The sequence below is a fragment of the Lucilia cuprina genome, chromosome 6 (assembly GCF_022045245.1).
Source record: "Lucilia cuprina isolate Lc7/37 chromosome 6, ASM2204524v1, whole genome shotgun sequence".
NCBI classification, from domain to species: domain Eukaryota; kingdom Metazoa; phylum Arthropoda; class Insecta; order Diptera; family Calliphoridae; genus Lucilia; species Lucilia cuprina.
The window spans coordinates 14,207,474-14,233,141 of record NC_060954.1 but is presented as its reverse complement, the minus strand read 5'-3'; the positions used below and the strand labels follow the sequence as shown (position 1 = coordinate 14,233,141).

The 25,668-nt window shown below is 30.6% G+C and overlaps 1 protein-coding gene and 1 long non-coding RNA gene across 2 annotated transcripts in view; one reads left to right on the top strand and one right to left on the bottom strand.

Annotated features, from left to right (window-relative positions):
- Window positions 1-2,636: 2,636 nt before the first annotated feature.
- Window positions 2,637-7,210, bottom strand: LOC124420555. Its single transcript, XR_006941267.1, has 4 exons — window positions 6,963-7,210; window positions 6,190-6,209; window positions 2,954-3,031; window positions 2,637-2,888 (listed from the first exon to the last, which is right to left on the bottom strand). It is a non-coding gene; the product is annotated as an uncharacterized LOC124420555 (long non-coding RNA).
- A 156-nt stretch (window positions 7,211-7,366) lies between these two features.
- LOC111678482 (tubulin beta-3 chain) overlaps window positions 7,367-25,668 on the top strand; it is a 33,884-nt gene continuing 15,582 nt past the window's right edge. Inside the window, exon 1 of the mRNA XM_046953814.1 lies at window positions 7,367-7,737. Within this exon, the coding sequence (XP_046809770.1) occupies window positions 7,681-7,737 (57 nt within the window). The 5' untranslated portion in view covers window positions 7,367-7,680. The remainder of the gene's footprint in view (window positions 7,738-25,668) is intronic.

Sequence of the window (25,668 nt, the reverse complement as noted above, 5' to 3'; positions counted from 1 at the left end):
CAGAATCATATCATTGTCACGGCCTTATGACGGTGTAAATCCTCGAGAAAAACGGTAATACCAGTACTTTGGATCAACCAATGTTCTTCAAGTTTGATTCTTGATTTTAGGAGAATTTTATTGCCCGCTGGGTTGTTTTTTTACTTCGCAATGGATGGAGTGTCTATAGAACCATATCCATTCAATGAAGATGCATTTAAAGTTAAAACGTTTTAAACACTCCCGGTGGACGATCACTTTTAAAGCACGCTGTTGTAAACGATCACAAAACCAAACGATTATTAAAGCTATGGTCATCATCGAAGTCCAACCAACATCGATGATTTCTGAACGACAGCCGCGAGGCATGTCAGGAAGGATCTTCGTATATAGGAGATATGTGCATATGCAGATATATGCAAAATCCATTGGATCAGTCCTCGTATATGGCAGCTTTGAACGACATAAATTCCTATGACTACTGGACACGTATAGACCGTGCCGTCCCCAAAGAATTTCCCGCATGTGGTAAGGGTCCCCATGACATCCACCACATATTCAACTGCCCAACCAACCCTACTTCGGTCTGTCCAAAGGATTTATGAACGCAAGCCGAATTTGTAGGCCTGGACATTGATGCAGAACCCCCAATTAGATTATTTTATAGTTTTAGCTGTTACAACAACAACAACAACTGAACGACTAAAGCTATAACAACTTGTACCAACTTTTATCCTCAATTGCGCACCGAAGATATGCAATTTAGCTTCTCCCAGACGCATAGCGAACCTCCATCAACTTGTTATTAATGAATTCCTCGGATAAGACCAGTTCTTAAAGTACCTTTGAGGGTTTGAAGTGATTGCACAGGAACCAATCGATTGATGGGCTTGTACTGGACAATGGATGGAGTGAATGTGGGATTATACATAAAAAGTGTTTGACAGAACTATACCCATGCAATGTAGATGCATTGCTTGACTTAGAGTTAAAATTTTTCAACTACTCTCTGTGGTCGATCCTGTTGTAAACGATCGCGAAATCAAATAATTTTCAACGCTATAATTATCATCTTTCGCCAAACATCTTCGGTTGCCTTCTCTCGGGTGCTTGTTACCATGATGGCAACGGTTAACTGGTCTAGTATGTTCTTTGCTATTCACAAAAGATCGGTGTTGAGACATTCAAAGCTTACCTTGCGGTGGAGAAATGCTCTTTGTCGAGTTGGCGGTCACTCGTCTAAAGCACTTCCAGAACTAATACAAAGAAAAAACATTAGGATTAGAGTTATTTAGGGTAAATGATGAGCAATTTGTCTTTTATAGCATTTACAACGTTTTTGAAGTGACCTTCCCAGGTTTTGTTTTCATCATTCACAACACCATGCAGTGTAGAGCTATTTGCATTAATCCTTACACACTGATCCCCAATATAAATTATTCAATATATTTCTTTAACATTACCCGGTCATGTCGCTAATGGCAGCCGTGGATCCAGCTCTAGTGTTTGGGTGGAAACTTTTCTCTACGATCAAACTCTTTCTCTAGAATAAACCGAAGATTTCGTCATCTCAGAACGACATTATAACTTTAATCAAAAAAAGGCAGACTGTTTCAGAGTATGCATCAGTTGTATCCATAATAATCCAATGTATACCAAGTAAAATGGAAATTTGACACAATGATTATCGAATCAGATTACAAGATTATAATTTAGTAAGATCTAGTGAGCGTTTTGTATTCTAGAGAGAGAGATAACATAAAAAGATGAAGGATCTTCATTGTGAAACAACCCAATTTCTTACCGTCCATCATATCAAGACTCGTTTAAGGAAATTCCGTTGTCATTTGTAGCAAGCCCTATTGGAGCTCTACTCTCCCCCATTCTCACATTAATCGTCATTGTCCCTCAGATCTCAAAGGGTCTAATCCAAATTTAAAACTACAACAATTAAACTAATAACTTGATATACAATTGCTTAACAAACACCACAAACTTAAATTTGTTGCTAGCAACATGTTTCCAAAAACATTCTAGAATGTTGCAAACGTTAATCGTTATTAGGATTTATTTGAGAAAACTTAACATTAAACATTATGAAATATTTTCATTAAAACTTAATGCCTTCTATATATCATAAACATAATTATTCGTCGTAAGTACATATGTATGTATTAGTGTATGAATGTTTGTTTGTGTTTTTTTAAAGCATTGACATGTGAATAAGTGAGAAAACATCTGCTTTTCATTTCCATAATCATTCTACATAAAATCCAATAAAAACAAAAACAATTTTATATAAAACTTAAAAAAATAAACCCTCTTCTTGTTGATATGTTTGTTGTTGTTGTTTGATCAAAATATCGTATTGTATCTATGAGTAAGTTGAAAATATGTACATTACAACAACATACTCAGCAACAACAAAAATCACTGATCGTATTTGCGTGAGTGAATGAATGTGTCGTCTGTGTCTGACTGGAAAAAAAACTTTTGTTGCTGTAAAAATTCTACAAAATTCAAAAGTGATCGTATAAATAGTGATAAGAGTACTTTTATTAGGTACTAAAAATGGTAGTTAAGTAAAGTACTATTTATTCTAAAAATATGTTAAAATAAGCACAAAAAAGTTTTCTTTAAAGTTGTACATATTTTTATTATAGATTTTTTTTTTTAATTCTTTCAATTAATATTCATTTTATTTAAAGTTTGTAAAGCCAATTCTTCAGAATTTTTCAATTCACATTCGCTAAAATAGTTTTCACCGATTGTCGGCAGTCCGTTCTCGTATCGCCATTTTTCCAAATAATATTTGAAGAGAATTTTTTCTCCAATTTTCATTTGTTGTGTGAGGTTAAAAATGTCATTAGCAGTCATTGTGGCAAGAACTGGAACAGTGATATTTAGATCTAAATTTAAGAATAGGATTTATTTTATTTGTTTTGTCAATATACTGGTTTTAACCGAATTGTACCTTCAAAAAAGTTGATCAGGTGTTTTAACTTCTAGCTGGTTAAGAGAGCTCGCAATGCATGAACATGAACATTCGCATCTAAAAAGGGGAAGAAAAAAATTCTTTTATTAGACATAATAGTAGATTATAGAGTTTACTATAGACTATATATTACACTAGACTATGGACTAGAAAATAGACAAGACTAAATAGAAAAGACTATGGACTAGAAAATAGACTAGACTATAAACTAGACTATTGACTAGACTACAGACTAGACAATAGACTAGACTATAGACTAGACTATAGAATAGACTATAGACTAGACTATAGACTAGACTATAGACTAGACTATAGACTAGACTGTAGACCAGACTATAGACTAGACTATAGACTAGACTATAGACTAGACTATAGACTAGACTATAGACTAGACTATAGACTAGACTATAGACTAGACTATAGACTAGACTATAGACTAGACTATAGACTAGACTATAGACTAGACTATAGACTAGACTATAGACTAGACTATAGACTAGACTATAGACTAGACTATAGACTAGACTATAGACTAGACTATAGACTAGACTATAGACTAGACTATAGACTAGACTATAGACTAGACTATAGACTAGACTATAGACTAGACTATAGACTAGACTATAGACTAGACTATAGACTAGACTATAGACTAGACTATAGACTAGACTATAGACTAGACTATAGACTAGACTATAGACTAGACTATAGACTAGACTATAGACTAGACTATAGACTAGACTATAGACTAGACTATAGACTAGACTATAGACTAGACTATAGACTAGACTATAGACTAGACTATAGACTAGACTATAGACTAGACTATAGACTAGACTATAGACTAGACTATAGACTAGACTATAGACTAGACTATAGACTAGACTATAGACTAGACTATAGACTAGACTATAGACTAGACTATAGACTAGACTATAGACTAGACTATAGACTAGACTATAGACTAGACTATAGACTAGACAATACTATAGACTGTAATATAGACTATAGACTAGACAATACTATAGACTGTAGACTATAGATTAGACTAGACTATAGACTAGACTATAGACTAGACTATAGACTAGACTATAGACTAGACTATAGACTAGACAATAGACTAGACTATAGACTAGACTATAGACTAGACTATAGACTAGACTATAGACTAGATAATAGACTAGACTATAGACTAGACTATAGCCTAGACTATAGACTAGACTATAGACTAGACTAGACTATAGCCTAGACTAGACTATAGACTAGACTATAGACTAGACTATAGACTAGACTATAGACTAGACTATAGACTAGACTATAGACTAGACTATAGACTAGACTATAGACTAGACTATAGACTAGACTATAGACTAGACTATAGACTAGACTATAGACTAGACTATAGACTAGACTATAGACTAGACTATAGACTAGACTATAGACTAGACTATAGACTAGAATAGACTAGACTATAGACTAGACTATAGACTAGACTATAGACTAGACTATAGACTAGACTATAGACTAGACTATAGACTAGACTATAGACTAGACTATAGACTAGACTATAGACTAGACTATAGACTAGACTATAGACTAGACTATAGACTAGACTATAGACTAGACTATAGACTAGACTATAGACTAGACTATAGACTAGACTATAGACTAGACTATAGACTAGACTATAAACTAGACTATAGAGAAGACTATAGACTAGACCATAGACTAGATTATAGCCTAGACTATAGCCAGACTAGACTAGACTATAGACTAGAATAGACTATAGACTAGACTATAGACTAGACTATAGTATAGACTATAGAATATACTATAGACTAGTCTATAGACTAGGCTATAGACTAGAATATAGACTATAGACTAGACAAGACAAGACTATAGATTATAGAGTAGACTACATACTAGACTATAGACTAGATAATAGACTAGACTATAGACTTGACCATAGCCTAGACTATAGAGTAGATAATAGCCTAGACTATAGACTAGATTATTGCCTAGACTAGATTATAGCCTAGATTAGATTATAGCCTAGATTAGACAATATCCTAGAAGAGACTATAGCCTAGACTAGACTATAGACTAAACTATAGACCAGACTTAAACTAGTCTATAAACTAGACTATAGACTAGACTAGATTATAGACTAGACTATAGACTAGATTGTAGACTAGACTATAGACTAGACTACTGACTAGACTATAGGCTAGACTATTGACTAGACTATAAAATAGACTATAGACTAGACTATAGACTAGACTATAGACTAGACTATAGACTAGACTATAGACTAGACTATAGACTAGACTATAGACTAGACTATAGACTAGACTATAGACTAGACTATAGACTAGACTATAGACTAGACTATAGACTAGACTATAGACTAGACTATAGACTAGACTATAGACTAGACTATAGACTAGACTATAGACTAGACTATAGACTAGACTATAGACTAGACTATAGACTAGACTATAGACTAGACTATAGACTAGACTATAGACTAGACTATAGACTAGACTATAGACTAGACTATAGACTAGACTATAGACTAGACTATAGACTACTATAGACTAGACTATAGACTAGACTATAGACTAGACTATAGACTAGACTATAGACTAGACTATAGACTAGACTATAGACTAGACTATAGACTAGACTATAGACTAGACTATAGACTAGACTATAGACTAGACTATAGACTAGACTATAGACTAGACTATAGACTAGACTATAGACTAGACTATAGACTAGACTATAGACTAGACTATAGAATAGACTATAGACTAGACTATAGACTAGACTATAGACTAGACTATAGACTAGACTATAGACTAGACTATAGACTAGACTATTGACTAGACTATAGAATAGACTATAGACTAGTCTGAAGACTAGAATTTAGACTAAACTATATAATGGACTATAGAGCAAAGCTCTAGACAAGATTGGAACATAGACTAGACTAAAGATAAAGATAGTTTATAGCAACAAGCTACTTTGGAAGCTTCTGCTATTCTACTGACTGTTTTGTTTTTAAATGGTTCATAGTACGTATTTCCAAAGAATTTATTTGGTTTCAATGAATGTTTTTTCATTAAACCAATAAATTTATCTATATTAAGTTCTCATTTAATAGCAACAAAATTATTTTGCTCTCTTTCATTTATGGAATTAAAATTTCTTACCTCTTCTGTGAGTGGACGTTCTGTTATTATGTTCACAGTTCATAAAATTATCCGCCATATTTTTCGCAAGTAAAATAGATAGATAGATAGATAGATAGATAGATAGATAGATAGATAGATAGATAGATAGATAGATAGATAGATAGATAGATAGATAGATAGATAGATAGATAGATAGATAGATAGATAGATAGATAGATAGATAGATAGATAGATAGATAGATAGATAGATAGATAAATAGATAGATAGATAGATAGATAGATAGATAGATAGATAGATAGATAGATAGATAGATAGATAGATAGATAGATAGATAGATAGATAGATAGATAGATAGATAGATAGATAGATAGATAGATAGATAGATAGATAGATAGATAGATAGATAGATAGATAGATAGATAGATAGATAGATAGATAGTTAGTTAGTTAGTTAGTTAGTTAGTTAGTTAGTTAGTTAGTTAGTTAGTTAGTTAGTTAGTTAGTTAGTTAGTTAGTTAGTTAGTTAGTTAGTTAGTTAGTTCGTTAGTTAGCTAGTTAGTTAGTTCGTTAGTTAGTTAGTTATCTAGTAAGTTAGTTAGGTAATTAGTTAATTAGCTAGTTAGTTATTTAATTAGCTAGTTAGTTAGTTAGTTAGTTAGTTAGTTAGTTAGTTGGTTAGTTAGTTAGTTACTTAGTTAGTTAGTTAGTTAGTTACTTAGTTAGTTAGTTACTTAGTTAGTTACTTAGTTAGTGGACTGATTTCTATCTGTTTTTTAACACGAAAACACACTTTCTAATCCACTCCACGATATTAATGTGGTACTTTTTTGCATAAACAAAAAGTATTTTCTGCACACAATTCTGCACTTCTTAACCATCCCTATTCACAGAACGTAGTGCGAAGAAACCAAAAGCAATTCGAACAACACAAAAAGTCTCCAACTGGAGACTTCGAGATTGTAAACGAACAATATACTCGTTCGTAGTGCATTTGCTACGTTCGCAATCCAAAAAGTACTAACGCAACACACGAGTAGTGTTTGACGGTAGCAGTAGACGTTTGTGGCAACAACAACAACAAGATTAAAACACAAATATAAAAACAAAAGCAAAGCAAAGTAAAGTAAAAAAAATGTTTTATGAGGCCGGCAAAAATGCTTCTTGTGTGCTGAACACAAAACAGAACGATCAGTTGAGTTTTGTAAGTCGATTGGATATCAAGTGAGCTGTTCTCTTCTCCCTTAAATCTGGAAATCTGAAAAAGTTGAAAAAAGAAGACTTAAAAATATTTACATAAAAAAATTCTTAAGAAATTTTTCAAAATCAGAAAAAAATTTTATTATAAAAATTAAAAGAAATTACAAAAAAGGATATTTTTGTTAACAAAAAAAAGAACACCTACACATTTTCTTTAAAAAAAAGTTATAACTAAAAGTGCTTTAAAGCTTTGCTTACATAAAAGTTTAATTTTTTAACGCTCCAAGTTTAATTCGAAAAAAAATCTCAATATGAGGGAAATTGTTCATTTACAAGCCGGTCAATGTGGCAACCAAATTGGTGCTAAGGTAAGTTTTATGTTTCCAATTTTTATTTTTTTTTTTTAATTTCATTATTTGGAATCTGAAATTTTATTTTTGATACGCAGTCGCAGAGGTTAGGTTTCCTTTTTGCGCTAACAACAGCAGTTTTATTTGAGAGTTGTTGCCACTTGAAAAAAAAAAAACGTTTGAATTGAATTTTAAAATGTTATTTTGATGTTTTATGAATTAATTTAATTCAAGCAAAGACACATTTTACGATCAATACATTTTGTGATAGATGTGCGTTACTAAATGTCGAAATGTTTGGAGATTGTATCTTGTGTTCATTGGAAATTGTTGAAAAAAAAAAAAATAATAATATTATGGCTTGACAAGTTCAGCCTTATGATACCCTACTTTTTTAGAAATTTTAACACTCATAGACATGATCATATCATCATTTAATTAAGTAATTAATTGATTTTGTAAATGATCGTGCATATTATAAAATATTCTGTAAATGGCAGAATTGAGCAAAATTAAATTATATTCCTACATGTTATGTATTTAAAGAGTTTTTACTGTCTGTTCTAATTAGAAGTTTGCTTTGGGTTTAACTGATCTCGAATATTCTAGCGATCAGTTGTTTTCATTATAGGAAATGAGTTTTAAGTTAGATTTTTAGTTGTTCCAAAGAAGTCGAACTGAAGACCCAAATGGAAACTTTATAAGTTTAATGTTTTGCATACTGATCGCAAATTTTCTAGCGATCAGTTGTTCTCAGTAGAGAAAAACAATTTTTAGGTGTTCGAAATAAATCGATATGAAGTCCCAAAAGGAAGCTTATCAATAGAAGTTTAATGTTTCTCTCACTGATCTCGAATTTTCTAGCGATCAGTTGTATGGCAAATGAATTTTTCGAAAGAAGTCCAAATGAAGACCCAAATGTAAACTCCATTTGTGTTGTCTGTTCTCAATAGAAGTTTAATGTTTCTCTTACTGATCTGGAATTCATTAGCGATCAGTTGTTTTAAGTGTAAAAAGTGAATTTTTATGTTTGATTTCTTATGTTTGAAAGAACTTGAAATGAAGTCCTAAACGGAAACTTAGTTTTTGCTGTCTGTGCTCAATATAAGTTTATTTTTTCGCTTAGTGATCTCGAATTTTCTGTCGATCAGTTGTTCTCAGTATAGGAAATGAATTTTTAGTTCTTCGAAAAAAGTCGAAATGAAGTCCCAAACTAAAACTTCATTTGTGCTGTCTGTTCTCAATAGAAGTTAAATGTTTCTCTCGCTGATCTCGAATCTTCTAGAGATCTCTTGTTTTCAGTGTAGGAAGTGAATTTTAAGTTAGGCTTTTTATGTTCGAAAGAAGTTTTAAATGAAATCCATAGAGGAAACTCCATTTGTGCTGACTATTCTCAATAAAAGTTTACTGTTTCTCTTATTGATCTCGAATTTTCTAGCGATCAGTTGTTTTCAGTGTAGGAAGTGAATTTTAAGTTAGACTTTTTATGTTCGAAAGAAGTCGAAATAAGAGCTTAGTGTTTCTCTTACTGATCTAGAATTTCCTAGCGATCAGTTGTTTTCAGTACAAGTAATGAATTTTTATGGTCAAAATAAGTTTTCTCCCTAGAGAAGAAGGGAGAAGAGAGTTTTCCACAAAGATATTTCATGAGGAAAGACCAAATGTAGTATTACCCGATTCGAACCTTTGAATCGGTATGAACTTTTCTGAATCATTAACATTGATTAACTACATACATGATCCTTAATTCAATGACCACTAGTTTCCATATATATTTTATGTTATATTTAGATCACTTTATGTTTTCAAAACTCTTTCTACTTCCATTAGATCTAGATAAGATAAATATAGAAAGTAGTCTTTGAAAACAATTAGTTCTAGAAAGACTCAAGAAGCGAATATCGTTTCGAGATCCCAAGAATCAAAAAAGTTGAAATGCGAACAATAGAAAACCCTGTATCTTCTTAAGATCCCAATTAGATCTTGCTATTTGGAGTTCTCTACAGTTTCATCTTGTCATCTTTGAAATGGTTTATGGTTTAGTTTTACAGATATTGATTTCGAGTGCTTTGAAATCTAATGTGTCAGTACCTCGATATTGGGAGAATATTTCTGTCAGTATTGGTTTCCATTGAGAAGTTCGATGTAACTTAAATCATGTGCAAGTTATTTGATATCATATTTGAAATATTTGCAAGAGACATTACTATCATCTCTTCACTTCTGAGTCCGAATTACACCATACAATACCGAAGTCTCTTTCGTATCGAATATACGAAAACTATATGGAAATTTAACTAAAATGTAGTAGATTTTTTCTTCGATATCGAACGCCATTATCTCGGATTGATAATTTAGAAGCCTGCAGCTATTTTGTCTGATGATAAAACGTTTCTTCTGGAAAGGAAACTAAGATATTGGACTTTCAAAAAAGACTTTATAATCTTAGAGATGCAATACAACTTTACCTATAGTTAGTGTAATCATGATCACGATCTTGAAAATTGTCTTTGTTATGTAATGGAAACACATCTTAAAGGGCAGGCTTTATAAACATTGCTTCAAATCTTAAAGACAAGCTAGTTTAAGAGATCTATACTTGTACTGTTTCACCTCTGAGAATCTACTCTTTGTTATGAACTGAAGTCCAATCTGATTTCATAGATAGGCTTTCAAATCTTAAATAGGATCTTTTCATTTTTTCTATTCTGAGTTCTAATTCTAATAAGTTTAATGGCTCAGATGGCTTCAGTTAGTTGGGAGTGATCATGCAAGTAAACTTAATATGAATTTACGAGATCCTACTTTAAAAGCTGTTTCAAATCTTAAGGTTTCAAAAACTTGGACGACTTCAGAAAGCTCATTTGTTCAGTTTAAAGAATCGGAAAAAATTAAACGGATCATGCAAATAAACTAAACATGAATCACACTTCCAAAGCTGTTTCAAATCATAAGGTTTCAAAAACTTTGGCGACTTCAGAGAGCTCATTTGGTCCGTTTAAAGAATCAGAAAAGTTCTATACATCAAAATTAGAGACGGATCATGCAAATAAACTAAACGTGAATCTAAGAGATCGGACTTTAAAAGACTTTAAATCTTGAGGTTTCAAAAACTTGGACAAGTTCAGATAGCTTTCTTGATCCGTTAAAAGAATCAGAAAAGTTTCCTAAATCAAAATTAGAGATGGATCATGAAACGAAACTAAATATGAATCTAAGAGACCGCACTTTAAAAGCTGTTCCAAATCTTAAGGTTTCAAAAACTTGGACGACTTCAGAAAGCTCCTTTGATCCGTTACAAGAATCGGAAAAGTTTCCTAAATCAAAATAAGTCTAAGAGATTGAATATTAAATAGTTTTCTAACCTTAAAATTTCATATGAACTTTAGATATTTAAAATATATTTGTAAAACTGTCAAACGACTTTATAAACCTGTCATTATAAGTGAGAAAAACATTTAAACTGTATTTGGTTTAGCGCATACATTCTACACAATCTCTTCTATGATTTCAGTACAACTTAGAGACAAGTAGAACTTGCGGTTTATATGTTTAAATAATGGTGGTTTTGAAACAAACCGTTAAAGGGTATCGTATAACTCTCTATAGCTATAAAAAGTATAGAATTTTTATTCAATGATGACAATTGTTATTCCATAAAGTGATCATGAAATTTTGACATAAAAATAGTTATAAGTTAATTATAGAAGTTATTTCGAAAGGGACTTCATTTAGTTTGAAACCATTTCGGAGATCTTTTATTGTCTTAGTTTAGGCTAACGGCCCATTAACTGTTAAGAGATCCGGGAACTGTTAAGAGATCTGTCTTAGAATGCCTACAATAGAACCTCGCAAGTGAGGTTTATTCCTTTTTAAAATACTCAATATTTTCCATTTTCAAAAGGCCCCCCACTAACACCTTCTATTGGGTATTTCCCCTCAAAACACAATCTAGTTTTTATATTGCACTTAAACTTTAAATTTTGTTGAATTATTACACACTGAACTAGTTTCCTTAGAGATTTCAGCTGATGTCAGAGGAAAATCAATGTCAGGGTGAACCGAAAATAAATCTCAAAAAAAAAAAATAAAATAAAAACACTTTTTTATTTGATTCAGCTTTATTTCTTATGAATTTGTTACTATTTTTTGTTATTTTAACAAAAGTTTAAAGTCAATTAAGTTATTTTTTTATTAGTATTTATATATTTTTATGATTTGTGTACGTGTCTTCTGAAAATTAAGCAATTTAAATTGATTTAAATTTATTTTCATTCTGCTATACTACTCCTACTTTTAGAAATATTAAAATCTTTTTTTTCAGTTTTAAATTAATAACAGTAGCTATATCAACTAACTTGATTAGTTTGATTAGTTACTACGTCACTTTAGGTTAAATTTTACTTTGCTGGAAGTATCTTGTTATCAGTCAGTCATAGCTGATAATGCTAATTTCTTATCTTTCGATAATAGTGGGATATCTGAGATCTATATTGCTTTTTGTTTGATTTGTTGTTGTTACTACACCGTTTAATAAAAATACTTTTTTTAATGTCTGTTTTAATGGAAAATTTTCGATTTTTTTTTTGAAAATTTCTCTTTTTTTGATAAATTTTCGAAACCTAGTATTTTAATGCAATTTTTCGAAGATATCATTTTAATAGAAATTTTATTTTTTTTTTAGAAAATTTCTCTTTCAATATAAATTTTTAAATTTTCTCTTTTAATATATATTTTTTTGAAAATGTCTCTTTAAATAGAAAATTTCTCGAAATATGCATTTTTAAATAGAAAATCTAGTCCGCTCTATCTAGATCAGACTATAGACTTCAATATAATTTTGACTATAGACTGCTCTATAATGCAAACTATAGTGTACTCTATAGTACAGACTATAGTGCAGACTATAGTCTACTCTATATTCCAGTATGCTCAATACTTCAGAATATTCTCTACTCTATAGATTAGACTACAGGCTACTATATGTTCTCCACTTTAGTCTACTCTAAAATCTAGACTATAGTCTTCTCCATAGTCCATACTACAGTCTACTTTATAGTCCAGACTATTGTCTGCACTATAGTCCCGACTGTGGTCTAGTCTATAGTTCATTCTATAGTCTACTCTATATTCCAAACTATAGTCTACTTTATAGTCAAGACCATAGCCTATTTTATAGTTCAGACTAAAGTTTGCTCCGTAGTCAAGACTATAGTTTGCTCTGTAGTTCAGACTATAGTCTATGTTATAGTCCACACTTACTCTATAGTCTACTCTTTAGAACAAACGATTCACTATATTTCGGTCTATAGTCACTGTAGATTTCAAGCTAAAGTCTGTTTTGTAGTATGGACTATAGTATGCTCTATAATATAGACATTGGTCTGCTTTATATTCAATATTGTATTCTGTTCTGTAGTCTGCTCTATATTCCATCCTATAGTCTATTCTATAGTCTATTCTATAGTCTATTCTAATGTCTAATCTATAGTCTGCTCTATAGTCCAGCTTATAGTCGATACTATAGTATAGTTTGTACTATAGACTTACTATAAACTGTTCTATAGTCAAGACTAATCTGCTCTATAGTCCAGACTATAGTCTATTCTATAGATTGCTGCATAGTCTGGACTATAGAGCAGACTATAGTCTAATCTTCAACGGACTTAATTCCAGACTTTAGTATAGTTTTTATTATAGACTATAGTATTGACTGCTCTATAGTGAAAACTAGTCTGCTCTGTACTCCAAAGTCTGAAGTCCTGACTACAGTCTACTCTATAGTCCAGATTATACTCTGCTCTAAAGTCCAGACTATAGTCTGCTCTATAATCCAGACTATTTTCTATTCTATAGTTTGCTCTGTAGTAAAGACTATAATCTACTCTTTATTCCAGACTATAGTCTTCTTTATAGTTCGATACTTTAGTATAGTTTTCATTATAGACTATAGTATGGACTGCTCTATAGTCAAAACTAGTCTGCTCTGTACTCCAGAGTCTGGAGTCCTGACTACAGTCTGCTCTATAGTCCAGACTATACTCTGCTCTAAAGTCCAGACTATTTTTTATTCTATAGTTTGATCTGTAGTCCAGACTATAATATACTCTATATTTCAGACTATAGTCTTCTTTATAGTTCAGTCTTCTTTATAGTACTTTATAATCTAGTTCATAGTCTACTCTATAGTCCAGTCCATAGTCCACTCTGTAGTCCAGACTATACATTTATCCAATATTCCAGATTATAGTCAATCTAGAGTCCAAACTATAGTCTGCTCTGTAGTCCGGAGTACAGTCTGCTCTATAGTACAGACTATATTCTGCTTTATAGTCCAGACTATAGTATAGAAATTTTTATAGCCCAGACCATAGTCTGCTCTTTAGTCCGGACTATAGTCTGCTCTATTGTTCAGATTATAATCTGCTCTTTAGTCTAGATTATAATCTGCTCTTTAGTCCAGTTTATAGTCTGCTATATATAGTAAAAACTATAGTCTGCTCTATAGTCCATATTATAGTCTGCTCTATATTCTATAGTTTACTCTATAGACTGTTCTATAGTCCAGACGAAATTCTTTCGTTGAGACAATCGTCTACCTTAAAGGATACAGTGTGTTCCACACTCTATAGCAAATTATGATAAATTATCAAAACTATAGCCTGTCCTATAGTTAAGACTATAATCAACCCTTGCGGCACTATAGTCGAGGTTCGACTATCACCCCGACTATAGTGCCGCAAACTGTTCTTTTTTTTAAAAGACAATTTCACTGCATATAAAGTATGAGAGTTAGAACCGGTTTCTACCCCCAACCAAAAAGTCACGAGACTAGTTCTTTATTACTCTAGAGTATTAAGAATAGAACTTTGCCGATTAAACTGAACATATATATATATTTTCCAGTATTTGTCTAATGATTCACAATATTTTATGACATTTTCTATTGTTATCTAAATCTATTAGTATTTTACTTCCGATTACACTTAACTCATGAATCTGAACAATTTGTAATTGCGGTATTCTAAGAAGTATATGAATCAAGTCTAATTATTCATAAAGAATAAAAACAATAACAAATTGTATATATAAAGCTATAAAAATATAAACTGATAAGAAGAAAATAATGTTGTGCTCTAAAAAAAATAATAACAAATAAATAATAAAAAAAACTTAATCATTCTAGATTAATTTTATTGTTATATATTTAATAAACAATTGTTAATTATTGTTTTCTTTTTTTTATATTCTGGTTTAAAATTACAAATAGATTGTTTGTGGTTTTAAGGGTTTTTTTTCGGAAATTTACAAGGGCTTTGGATTTATATGAATAATTTTAAATTTTTTAAAATTAACGGTTTTTTTTGAGTGAAATGTTTGCTAAGAAAACCACTGTGCTTTATTATAATGTTACAGTTGCCAGGGGTTTAATGGATTTTATTTGACTGCGAAAGTCTTCAACTGTACCGACAAATACTGCAACAAAAAATGTCATAAAATTTGTTTGTTTTTCTTGGTTTTTGTTAATATTTTGTTAAAAGGTTCCCACCTCTAAATAGAGAAAAAAAAAACTTTGTTTAATTATCTTTGTTTTAAAACTGAAAATGACTGGATGAAAAAATAAATAAAGAAACAAATTTTGCACAAAAATTACAGAGACATTAAAAAATATTATACAAAGACAACAAAAAAATACCAAGGCATTTACACATGCTCATTAACTAAACGACTTAATTAGATTAATCTTTTTTTTCTATTCAACTTTTCTTTTCAACTTTTACATTAAACAAAATTTTTTTCATTTATTTCAAAAACCATCCATCCAGCAGCAACTACAAAAGTCATATAAATGTTAATTAAACATTACATATTTACACTCATAAAAATATTTCAGTTTATTTCTAATTTCAAAAATAATTTTAAAGTTATTTGATATGTTTGTCCAAAGAAAGTGCCACAGCAAAGGAAAAAATTAAAATAAAAGAAAAACTTTTAATATCAACTGAATGCAAAGAAACATTATTAATCATCATGCACGACTGAATGCATTAATTGTTAACGTCGTCTATAAAAAAAAAATTAGTAAAATGCAGTAAATGAACTTTAAGAAAAATAAAATAATTAAATTTAATTTTGTTCATTTTTTTTGTGGCTACTCAACTTTTACTAACAAGTGGCTTTCTGTCTTCAGACAAAGACAAAAAAACAATTAATTGTTGGAAAATATGATCAATTGTTTGAAATGAGTAGGTTTTTAAATAAGTTTTAATTTTCACTTAATTACTCTGATTACATGTATTTTGTGTAATAATTAATTTAATATTTGATAGTTCCATTTCACTTCTAGTATAGTTCTAGTTCAGTTATAGTTTAGTTCTAGTTCAGTTCTAGTTAAGTTCTAGTTCAGTTTTAGTTCAGTTCTAGTTTAGTTCTAGTTCAGTTTTAGTTCAGTTCTAGTTTAGTCCTAGTTCAGTTCTAGTTCAGTTCTAGTTCAGTTCTAGTTCAGTTCTAGTTCAGTTCTAGTTCAGTTCTAGTTCAGTTCTAGTTCAGGTCTAGTTCAGTTCAGTTCTAGTTCAGTTCTAGTTCTGTTCTAGTTCAGTTCTAGTTCAGTTCTAGTTCAGTTCTAGTTCAGTTCTAGTTCAGTTCTAGTTCAGTTCTAGTTCAGTTCTAGTTCAGTTCTAGTTCAGTTCTAGTTCAGTTCTAGTTCAGTTCTAGATCACTTCTAATTCAGATCTAGTTCAGTTCTAGTTATACTCTAGATCTGTACTTTGGTTTGATATCAGTAGAGAGATCCATTGTCAGACTGTGTCTGATCTGTAGTCAAGACTATAGATTAATCTATAGTCAAGAGTATAGATGGATTTATAATCAAGACTATAGATTGATCTATAGTCAAGACTATAGAATAATCTATAGGCAAGACTATAGAATGATCTATAGTCAAGACTATGGATTGATTTTGACTATAGATCAATCTATAGTCAAGACTATAGATCAATCTATAGTCAAGACTATAGAATGATCTATAGTCAAGACTATAGAATGATCTATAGTCAAGACTATAGAATGATCTATAGTCAAGACTATAGAATTATCTATAGTCAAGACTATAGAATTATCTATAGTCCAAACTATAGAATTATCTATAGTCAAGACTGTAGATTGATCTTTAGTCAAGACTATAGATTGATCTATATTCAAGACTATAGTTTGGTCTATAGTCAAGACTATAGATTGGTCTACAATCCAGACTATAGATTGGTTTATATATACTATATATTGGTCTATAAAAGAGACTATAGATTGGTCTACTGTCAAGACTATAAATTGGTCTATAGTCAAGACTATATATTGATCTATGGTCGCTACTATATATTGATCTATAGTCAAGGCTAGGGATTAATCTATAGTGAAGAATAAATATTGATTTATATTCAATATTATAGTATGTTCCATAGTCAAGACTCTAGATTGATCTATAGTGAAGGCAATAGATTGATCTATAGTCAAGACTATAGATTGATCTATAGTCAAGACTATAGATTGATCTATAGTCTAGAGTCTAGACTATAGATTGATCTATAGTCAAGACTATAGATTGATCTATAGTCAAAACTATAGATTGATCTATAGTCAAGACTATAGATTGATCTATAGTCAAGATTATAGATTGATCTATAGTCTAGAGTCTAGACTATAGATTGATCTATAGTCAACATTATAGATTCATATACCAAGACTATAGATTGATCTATAATCAAGACTATAGATTGATCTTTTTTCAAGACTATAGTCTGCTCTATAGTGCAAGCAATAGTCTGCTCTTTAGTCCAGACTATAGTCTGCTCTATTGTCAATTGTTTGATCTATAGTCAAGATTATAGATTGGTGTACAGTCAAGACTATAGATTTATCTATAGTCAAGATTATAAATTGATCTTTAGTCAAAACTATAGTCAATACTATAGACTGATCTATAGACAAGACTCGAGATTGATATAGAAACAAGACTATAGATCGATCTATAGAATATAGATATTAATATCATATTATTAAAATTTTGATATTTCTTTTGTATTTCAAAAGAATCAATTTTTAGTGGACTCTTACTTCATTGCAGTATTTACCATTTAGGGTTATTGTAAGGCTACCATGTCACCCATACATACAATCTATGTACGTTCCATATACATACACTTCGATATACATTTAAAAGTGAAACCTTTAAAATATTTAGTGAGTCTTTGCAAACTTCCTTCCGTTTCTATAGGGTAAAATATTTCCGCTGTTTACAAAAAAATATTTACTAACTGATGTATGTGAAACCTTTTAAAGAAATGAGTCATATTGTCGCTTATTTTGAAGGTACAAAAATCAACTTGACAATTCTACTTAACATTTTAATAACACATGTGTTTTACATATTTGTTATGTATAAATCTACATATTTTATAGATTTTGAAGAAGAAAATTTTTAAGTGATTAAATGCCCTTTTTTTGTAGGTAATTTGAGATCTTTTTTAATTTAAATAACACACTTGGCTTAGTTTTCAAGTGGACTGTATGTTGTTGTTGTTGCCATTTGTTTTATATTTCCAAAATAAAGTTTGGTTTAACTTATTTCTTTTTTTTTCTACGAATAAAGTCATGTCCTTTTTTGGTGGGACTTTGTTATAAAGGTTTCAAGTTACCAGATTGTATAAAAGTAGTTTAAAAGGGAATTCGATCTATTTATAAATGCTTACGGTACAGTAAATGAAAAAAAATGTAAAAAAAAAAAAAATTAATTTTTTTCAAAACAACACCGAACTAGTTCCCTTCCTAACTCTATTCGTAAATAGAATTCATTCTCTATAATTTTCTTAAAAATTTTCGCTTCTTTTGAACCACTGTATCTCGTTCAAATACTATGTACTTTGTATACGTTTTTAGTTTTATTACTTTAAAACCTAAAAAAAATCAAGGTTTTGTTTTCATTTATTTACTTTCTCAGCAATTTTTTTCTTTCAGTTTTTTTTTCCTCCATTTATCATTTGGTTCCCCCTTGGGCCAAAAGAGAAAATGTTTATACGAAAATTAAGTCAGTCATTGTGCGATTTTGAAAAAAAGTCAAATTCAATTAAAATTTAGTTGAATTTAATATCATACTTTGTCTTGGAGCAGCGCTTAAAAGTGTTTATTTCTCATGACAGTTAAATATTTATTAATAAACATTATTTTATTTGTTTGTATTTGAGACAAAAATCTTTTTTAATACTTTTCGGTTAGATAGATACAAATTTATAAACAATAACAAATTTTTTGTTAATTAGAGCTTTTAAAGAAAATAATAAATATTTGGATTACAGTTAAAACTTCCTAACATGTTTGAAAATATTAGAATATACATGCGAAAAATCAAGCTAGATTAGTGCTATTTTCAGTTCTGTTGTAGTTCTGGTTCTGGTTCTGTTCCAGTTATCATTTATCATTTAGTTATCATTTAGTTCTTTTTTGTTCTAGTTCTGTTCTAGTTCTGTTCTAGTTCCGTTCTAGTTCTGTTCTAGTTCTGTTCTAGTTCTGTTCTAGTTCTGTTCTAGTTCTGTTCTAGTTCTGTTCTAGTTCTGTTCTAGTTCTGTTCTAGTTCTTTTCTAGTTCTGTTCTAGTTCTGTTCTAGTTTTGTTCTAGTACTGTTCTAGTTCTGTTCTATTTCTGTTCTATTTCTGTTCTAGTTCTGTTCTTGTCCTGTTCTACTTATGTTCTAGTTCTGTTCTAGTTCTTTTCTATTTCTGTTTTAGTTCTCTTATTGTTCCATATGTGTTCTGACATATACATAAACTTTTATCCTTATTCCCAGTATTTCAATTTGAAAACTATTTGGGTGGTAGTTTTTAATTAGAAAAAAATTTCTTTAACTTTAGATCAAAAACTCCATCTATAATAAGTATTTAAATGAATATTGGTTTTAATTTTTATTTTTACAAGGAATTAGTCAGTCAGTATATATGGTGGTCAATAGCACAGTATGTGGTTAAATTGCCAGGCAGATTATTCTATATAAAATCTCTATATAAATCTTGTGTATATATATATAGAGATGTTGGCATGTCTGCCTGCATGTTTTAACTGCATGCATGAATGTGCACATATGCAATCTACTCTATATACATGTTAATATACTGGTATGTAGTCGTGGGCATATAACACATATGTATGTATGATCGAAGTGAGTCTGTTTTAGTTTGATTTTTTTTTGGGTTGATAATGAAATAAATCCGATTTTTATTTAAATTTCTTGTTTTTTTTTTTTTTTTTTTTTGTTATTTTTATCTGTATCTCTTGGTTTATTTGTTGGAAGAAATAAGTGTGTGCAAAATTATATGTTTGGCTCCTATGGCCTGATAAGTTGGGTGTTGTCTTTTTTGTTTGAGAGCAATAACAGCAGCAGCAGGCCAATCTACAGATAAAAAAAACTTATGACTGAAGAATATAAAAATATATTTATTTGTTTATCAACAGGGTTGAATTACATTTCAAATATTGAAATATCGTTTGTAAAGCATCTGCAAATGTTTTAAATGATTAACACCACTATAGGGAATCACAACCAGTCGAGTCAAGTCAATAAAGAGGAGGTTGCTGCTAACAATTGGATAAAAGGAATTCGGAAAAAATATACATATTAAACACATAAACCCACTTTTTTTGCCTGTATGTGTTAAACTTTTGACAGCTTGACATTTGAACAAATGTTTGAGCGGAGAGGCAGACGGACATACATACGAGGCAGACGGAAATTACAAGTACAAGGTCAATAGTACAGTATGAAATGTTAATCTTTTCTCTCTTGAATTTACTCTCATTCATGTGGTTTTTCTCAAAACACATATTTAACTGTTTAGTTCAAAACAGCAGCTGTCATTAAAACGTCATAACGTCTATTCATTTGTGTAATAAATATGTTTGCGAACATTTAAATTTTAATCATATATGAATCATAATTTAAATTTCTATGTCTAATCTAGTCTGCAGATGTTAGATCTTAATGAGAGGGTATTCCAAACAGAGATGTTATGACAAATTCAATCACAGAAAAAACTACATTTTAGTTAAAGTGTACTGGTTTTTTCAGAAATTGTACTTTTTGTACCTTTTTTCTAACATTTTCGTTTTCTCAAATTCTAGAAAATAAAGAACACCCTGTAATTGTCTTGGAAATGTCGGGATCTCTTCTCAAAATAAACACAACCCTGTGATTTTGTTTTCACCACAGAGTTGTGTTTATTTTCAAGAATTCTTCATTACACTTTGGAGCCAAAGAATATTTTGTTATTTTAATGATGTGTGAAAAATAAAAGTTCAGACAAAATAAATGAAAATATTTAGAAACATATAAAAATAACATTTAAAAGCTGACAGTAATTTAAAGGAATTGATTCATAGAAAAAGAAACTAAATGTTTAGCAACTATCACTAAGCGATCATTTCTCTAGATGCTTGAAAATCCTTTTCTCACCAGCTCTCACTTTTTACCTAAATACTGTTAGATGTCTTTAAGTTGTTAACAGTTTTAGGCACTTATCTTCTTTGTACTTAGAACCTAGATCCCGGATATCTGTAGTTAAAGAAGGATTGAGCCAATTATTAATTTTCTTAACTCCTCTGATATCATACCTTCCTTTTCTTTAAAATTAAAGGAATTGATTCCTCTGGATCTAAGAAAATCATTAGCTACGGCCAAAATTGTTTTCAACAAAGTTATCTGAACTATATATCTCATTATCGTCCATTGAACGCCCTTCACTAGACTCTCTTAATGCTAACAAGCAATCATAATCACAGCTTTTGACAGTTAAGATCTTTAGATCTAATACTTCTTTGTAGATCCCTAAAAACATCAGCTTGAATCGTATTACTTGAAGGCGAATTTCGGGAATTATTATTTTGCTTTACTCATCTCAACAATATCGTTTTCTCCTAAGATATGTCAGAATGTAGAAATAATGTTCAGATCTATGCTCTTTTTGATCTCTTAAGACCATCAGTTTTACACTGTTTTCGGGATCTTCATAGATCTTCAGTTCTGGTTTCTGGCCCACCATAATTCTTTAATTTTTTTCTTTCATCATAATCTATGCTCTAAATTCGTCAGAATCAGCCTGTTCAATTTTGCATAGATGTGTCCTGCGTGTCCACTTAAAATACGTACCTTCTTAGTTCATACTTGCTCATTTTGAGGAGATTTTCGAGTCTTGCTCTCAACAGGGTCATACCCTGGATCTTTGTCGTTCTAACCACATTCATATTTAAAATCTTTAAATACAAACATATAAAGACAGTCAGACAATCAGAAAACCGGCTGAATTGGGTCCATCAAAGGTGCCATTATATAATCTCACTTTAACTATATTCCTCACTATATCTATCACACAAATTAACGATTCAAGCTTTATCTATATTGCTCGCTATATCTATCTTGCTCGCTATATCTATATTGCTCGCTGTATCTATCTTTCTCGCTATATCTATCACACAAATGAACGAATCAGTCTTAAGAATGTCGATTCAGTAAAAATTGTGGCAGCGATTTTTGTTCAGTCAAGATCAATTATGGGAATGATATCTAACTCCTTGTAAGACTGATTCAGTCATTATGAGAACGATAACTATTCTTTTTGATTGCGTTCGAATGATTTTGTTTGATTGAAAAATATTCCAGCAAAAAAAGAAACTTTCAAAGAAGCGATAAAGAAGTAGAATTAACTCCATGAAAGTAATCGATATCCTGAGCAACTTTTCTACAGAAAAAGTTGTTGCAATTTGAGCAAACTTTTCTGAAGAAATAGAATAGGAAAAGTTTTTAATATTCCAGAATTTTTATATAGGAAAAGTTGTTAATCTATGAGCAAATTGCCTATAAAGAAAGTTGTTGGTCTCTGAGCAACTTTCCTATAGCAACTTTTATATAGGAAAAGTTGTTAATCTATGAACAACTTTCCTATAAAGAAAATTTTTGGTCTTCAAGCAACTTTTCTATAGAAAAAGTTTTTGGTATCTGAGTAGCATTTCTATAGAAAAAGTTGTTAGTATTTGAGCAACTTTTCTATAGGAAAAGTTGTTAGTCTTCAAGCAGCTTTTCTATAAGAAAACTTGTCGACCTCCGAGCAACTTTTTTTTATAGGAAAAGCAACATTTTTATACGAATATGTTATCGGTATCCGAGTAAGTTTTCCTTTGCATAGTTGTCGTTATTCGAGCAACTTTTCTGTGGGAAATTTTTTTGGTCTCCAAGCAACTTTTTTATAGAAAAGTGGTTAGTCTCCAAGAAGCTTTTCTATACAACAATTTGTCGTTATTCGAGCAACTTTTATATGGGAAAATTTTTTGCTCTCCAAGCAACTTTTTTATAGGAAAAATTGTTGGTCTTCAAGCAACTTTTTTTTTACGAAAATGTTATCGGTATCCGAGCAAGTTTTCCATTAGATAGTTGTCATTATTCGAGCAACTTTTCTGTGGGAAAATTTGTTGGTATCCGAGCAACTTTTCTATAGGAAAAATTGTTGGTCTTCAAGCAACTTTTCTATACGAAAATGTTTGCCGGTATCCGAGCAAGTTTTCCATTAGATAGTTATCATTATTTGAGCAACTTTTCTGTGGGAAAATTTGTTGGTATCCGAGCAACTTTTCTATAGGAAAAATTGTTGGTCTTCAAGCAACTTTTCTATACGAAAATGTTATCAGTATCCCAGCAAATTTTCCATTAGATAGTTGTCATTATTCGAGCAACTTCTTTATGGGAAAATTTGTAGGTCTCCAAGCAACTTTTCTATAAGAGTTTCTGTTGGTCCTCAAGTAACTTTTCTATAGGAAAAGTTGTCGATATTCGAGCAACTTTTTGATAGAAAAAATCTTCGATTTCTGACCAACTTTTCTATTGGATATTTCTCGTTTTTAGAGCAACTCTTCTATAGAAATAATTATCTTAATCTAATGTCTCTTTATGTTAAGTCTCTAAATACTTCAAACCACTTTTGTTTTGACTTCTGAAAGTTTGTATGGAAGTTTTCAGATATGTATAACTAGAAGATTTAAACTATTTCCAGCTCTACCAAAGGCTAATGCCCTCATTAGAGAACAACAACAACAACATTTCAAAGAAAATATGTTTAAAATATTTAATGAAAATAATGATCATTATGTTCATGCCGCTAAATGTATACGAAAGCAATTCTCTTCTCAGTTGTGTGTGAAATGAAACGTTTTGGCCAACAAGATCTTTTAGGTTTTTCCGTTTCTAAATGTCTGTTTGCGTTTTGCCTATGTTTCAAGTTATATGATTTCATGAAAAAAGTCTATAAGATTGATAAATGAATGTTGGATTCCCCTCTAAAGAAGTAAAATTCTAATAAAGTTGCTCAAAATCAACGTACGGTTTCAATGGGTGTGTGTTTGCAACATTTGCAACGTTTTGGTTTAAATAGTTTTCTATTTTTTTTTTTCATTTCTTATTAAATAAACATTTTAAGATTCTTAAGATTGCCACTAATTTATTTTGGCTGTCATGACTCTCGGCTGCTCAGTTGTTGCTGCTGCTGCTGCTGTTGCTGTTGTAGTTTTACGTTTTGGTGTGTTTTTGGTTGGCTTGCAACATCGCTCAGCATGTCATACCGTTGGTTTGCAGTTTTGTTCTTTTCCTAATTTTTTTTTTTTCGTTAAAACTATATTTGTCTTGTTAAAAAAATAAGTATTTTTAAGATTATTTTGAGTTGCTAAGGAGGATTTTTTTTCTGCTGCTGTATGTGATTTTTGTTTTTGTTTTATTGGCTGAAATTGTTGTATTTGAATTGGCATTTGTGTGTATAGCTTGTGGCAAGTTGAAAGTACTTTTACTTGCATTGCATGTTATTTGTTGTTAGTTGCTGAAGTTGCGGTTCATTCTTGTTAAAACGAAAGATGAAACACAGCAACAACTTCAGCTATATATCGAAAAAATGTTGATGAGAAAATTACAAAAACAAAAGAAAAAAAAAACTGAACAACAATTGACTACAACATGCGACCAACCAACCAACCAACCAGTCGTCCGTCACCTCCGTCAGTTAGACATTTAGTCATCCTGTATAAAAAACAAAAAAATACTTAAAAAAATGATCGCCAACGAGGCAGTTACTAATAAATATTGTGTTGCATGTACTAAAGCTGCTGAATGCCACTCAAGTGTATGAATCTTAAAATCATGATAAAAAAGAATAACTTTGTGTGTCTTCTTTTAATAATAATTCTTTGTTTCTTTCTTTTTTTACTGTTGCTGATGTTGTTGTATCCACAAAAGCTTCTTTCTTTCTACTCGATCATCGTCTTGCTTCTGCTTCTGCTACTGCTCTTGCTTTGGATTCTTGTCTGAAATTTCTTAGTACTTGTTGTACTTTTTTTCCGATTTGTTTTAATTCTTTTTATACTTTGGCATTTTTGTTGTTGTTTTTTTGTTTCTTTAAAAAAATTATTTTTTTTTTATTGCGGTGGGTCGTTGGCCGACATTTATGCTTTGACCATATAATTTTAAAACTCGGAAGTTTACTGTATGTTTAACTAAACTATACACTAGATTGTTGTAAAACGCGCCATTTCCTGTTTGAAATAAATTTTTGCACAGTTATGTTTGGTTTTCTAAGTCTTAAGATTGGTTTTCTAAGAATCCAATAATTCGGAAATTATTATAATGATCTTATGTTCAGAAAACTTTATACAAATCTAGAAAACTTTCTCATCATAAACAGATCAAGTTTTCGTTAGTAAAACTTATTTTAATACAAAATTTTTTTAAAAAGTTTTCGAATTCTGAACATTTTTTCAACTCAAAAAGTTGTCTAATTCTAAGCGAATTTTCTATACAAAAAATTTCCCCAATACGAGCATCTTTACTATACCAATGTTGCCGCAATGCAAGCAACTTTTTTCTACTCAAAAGCA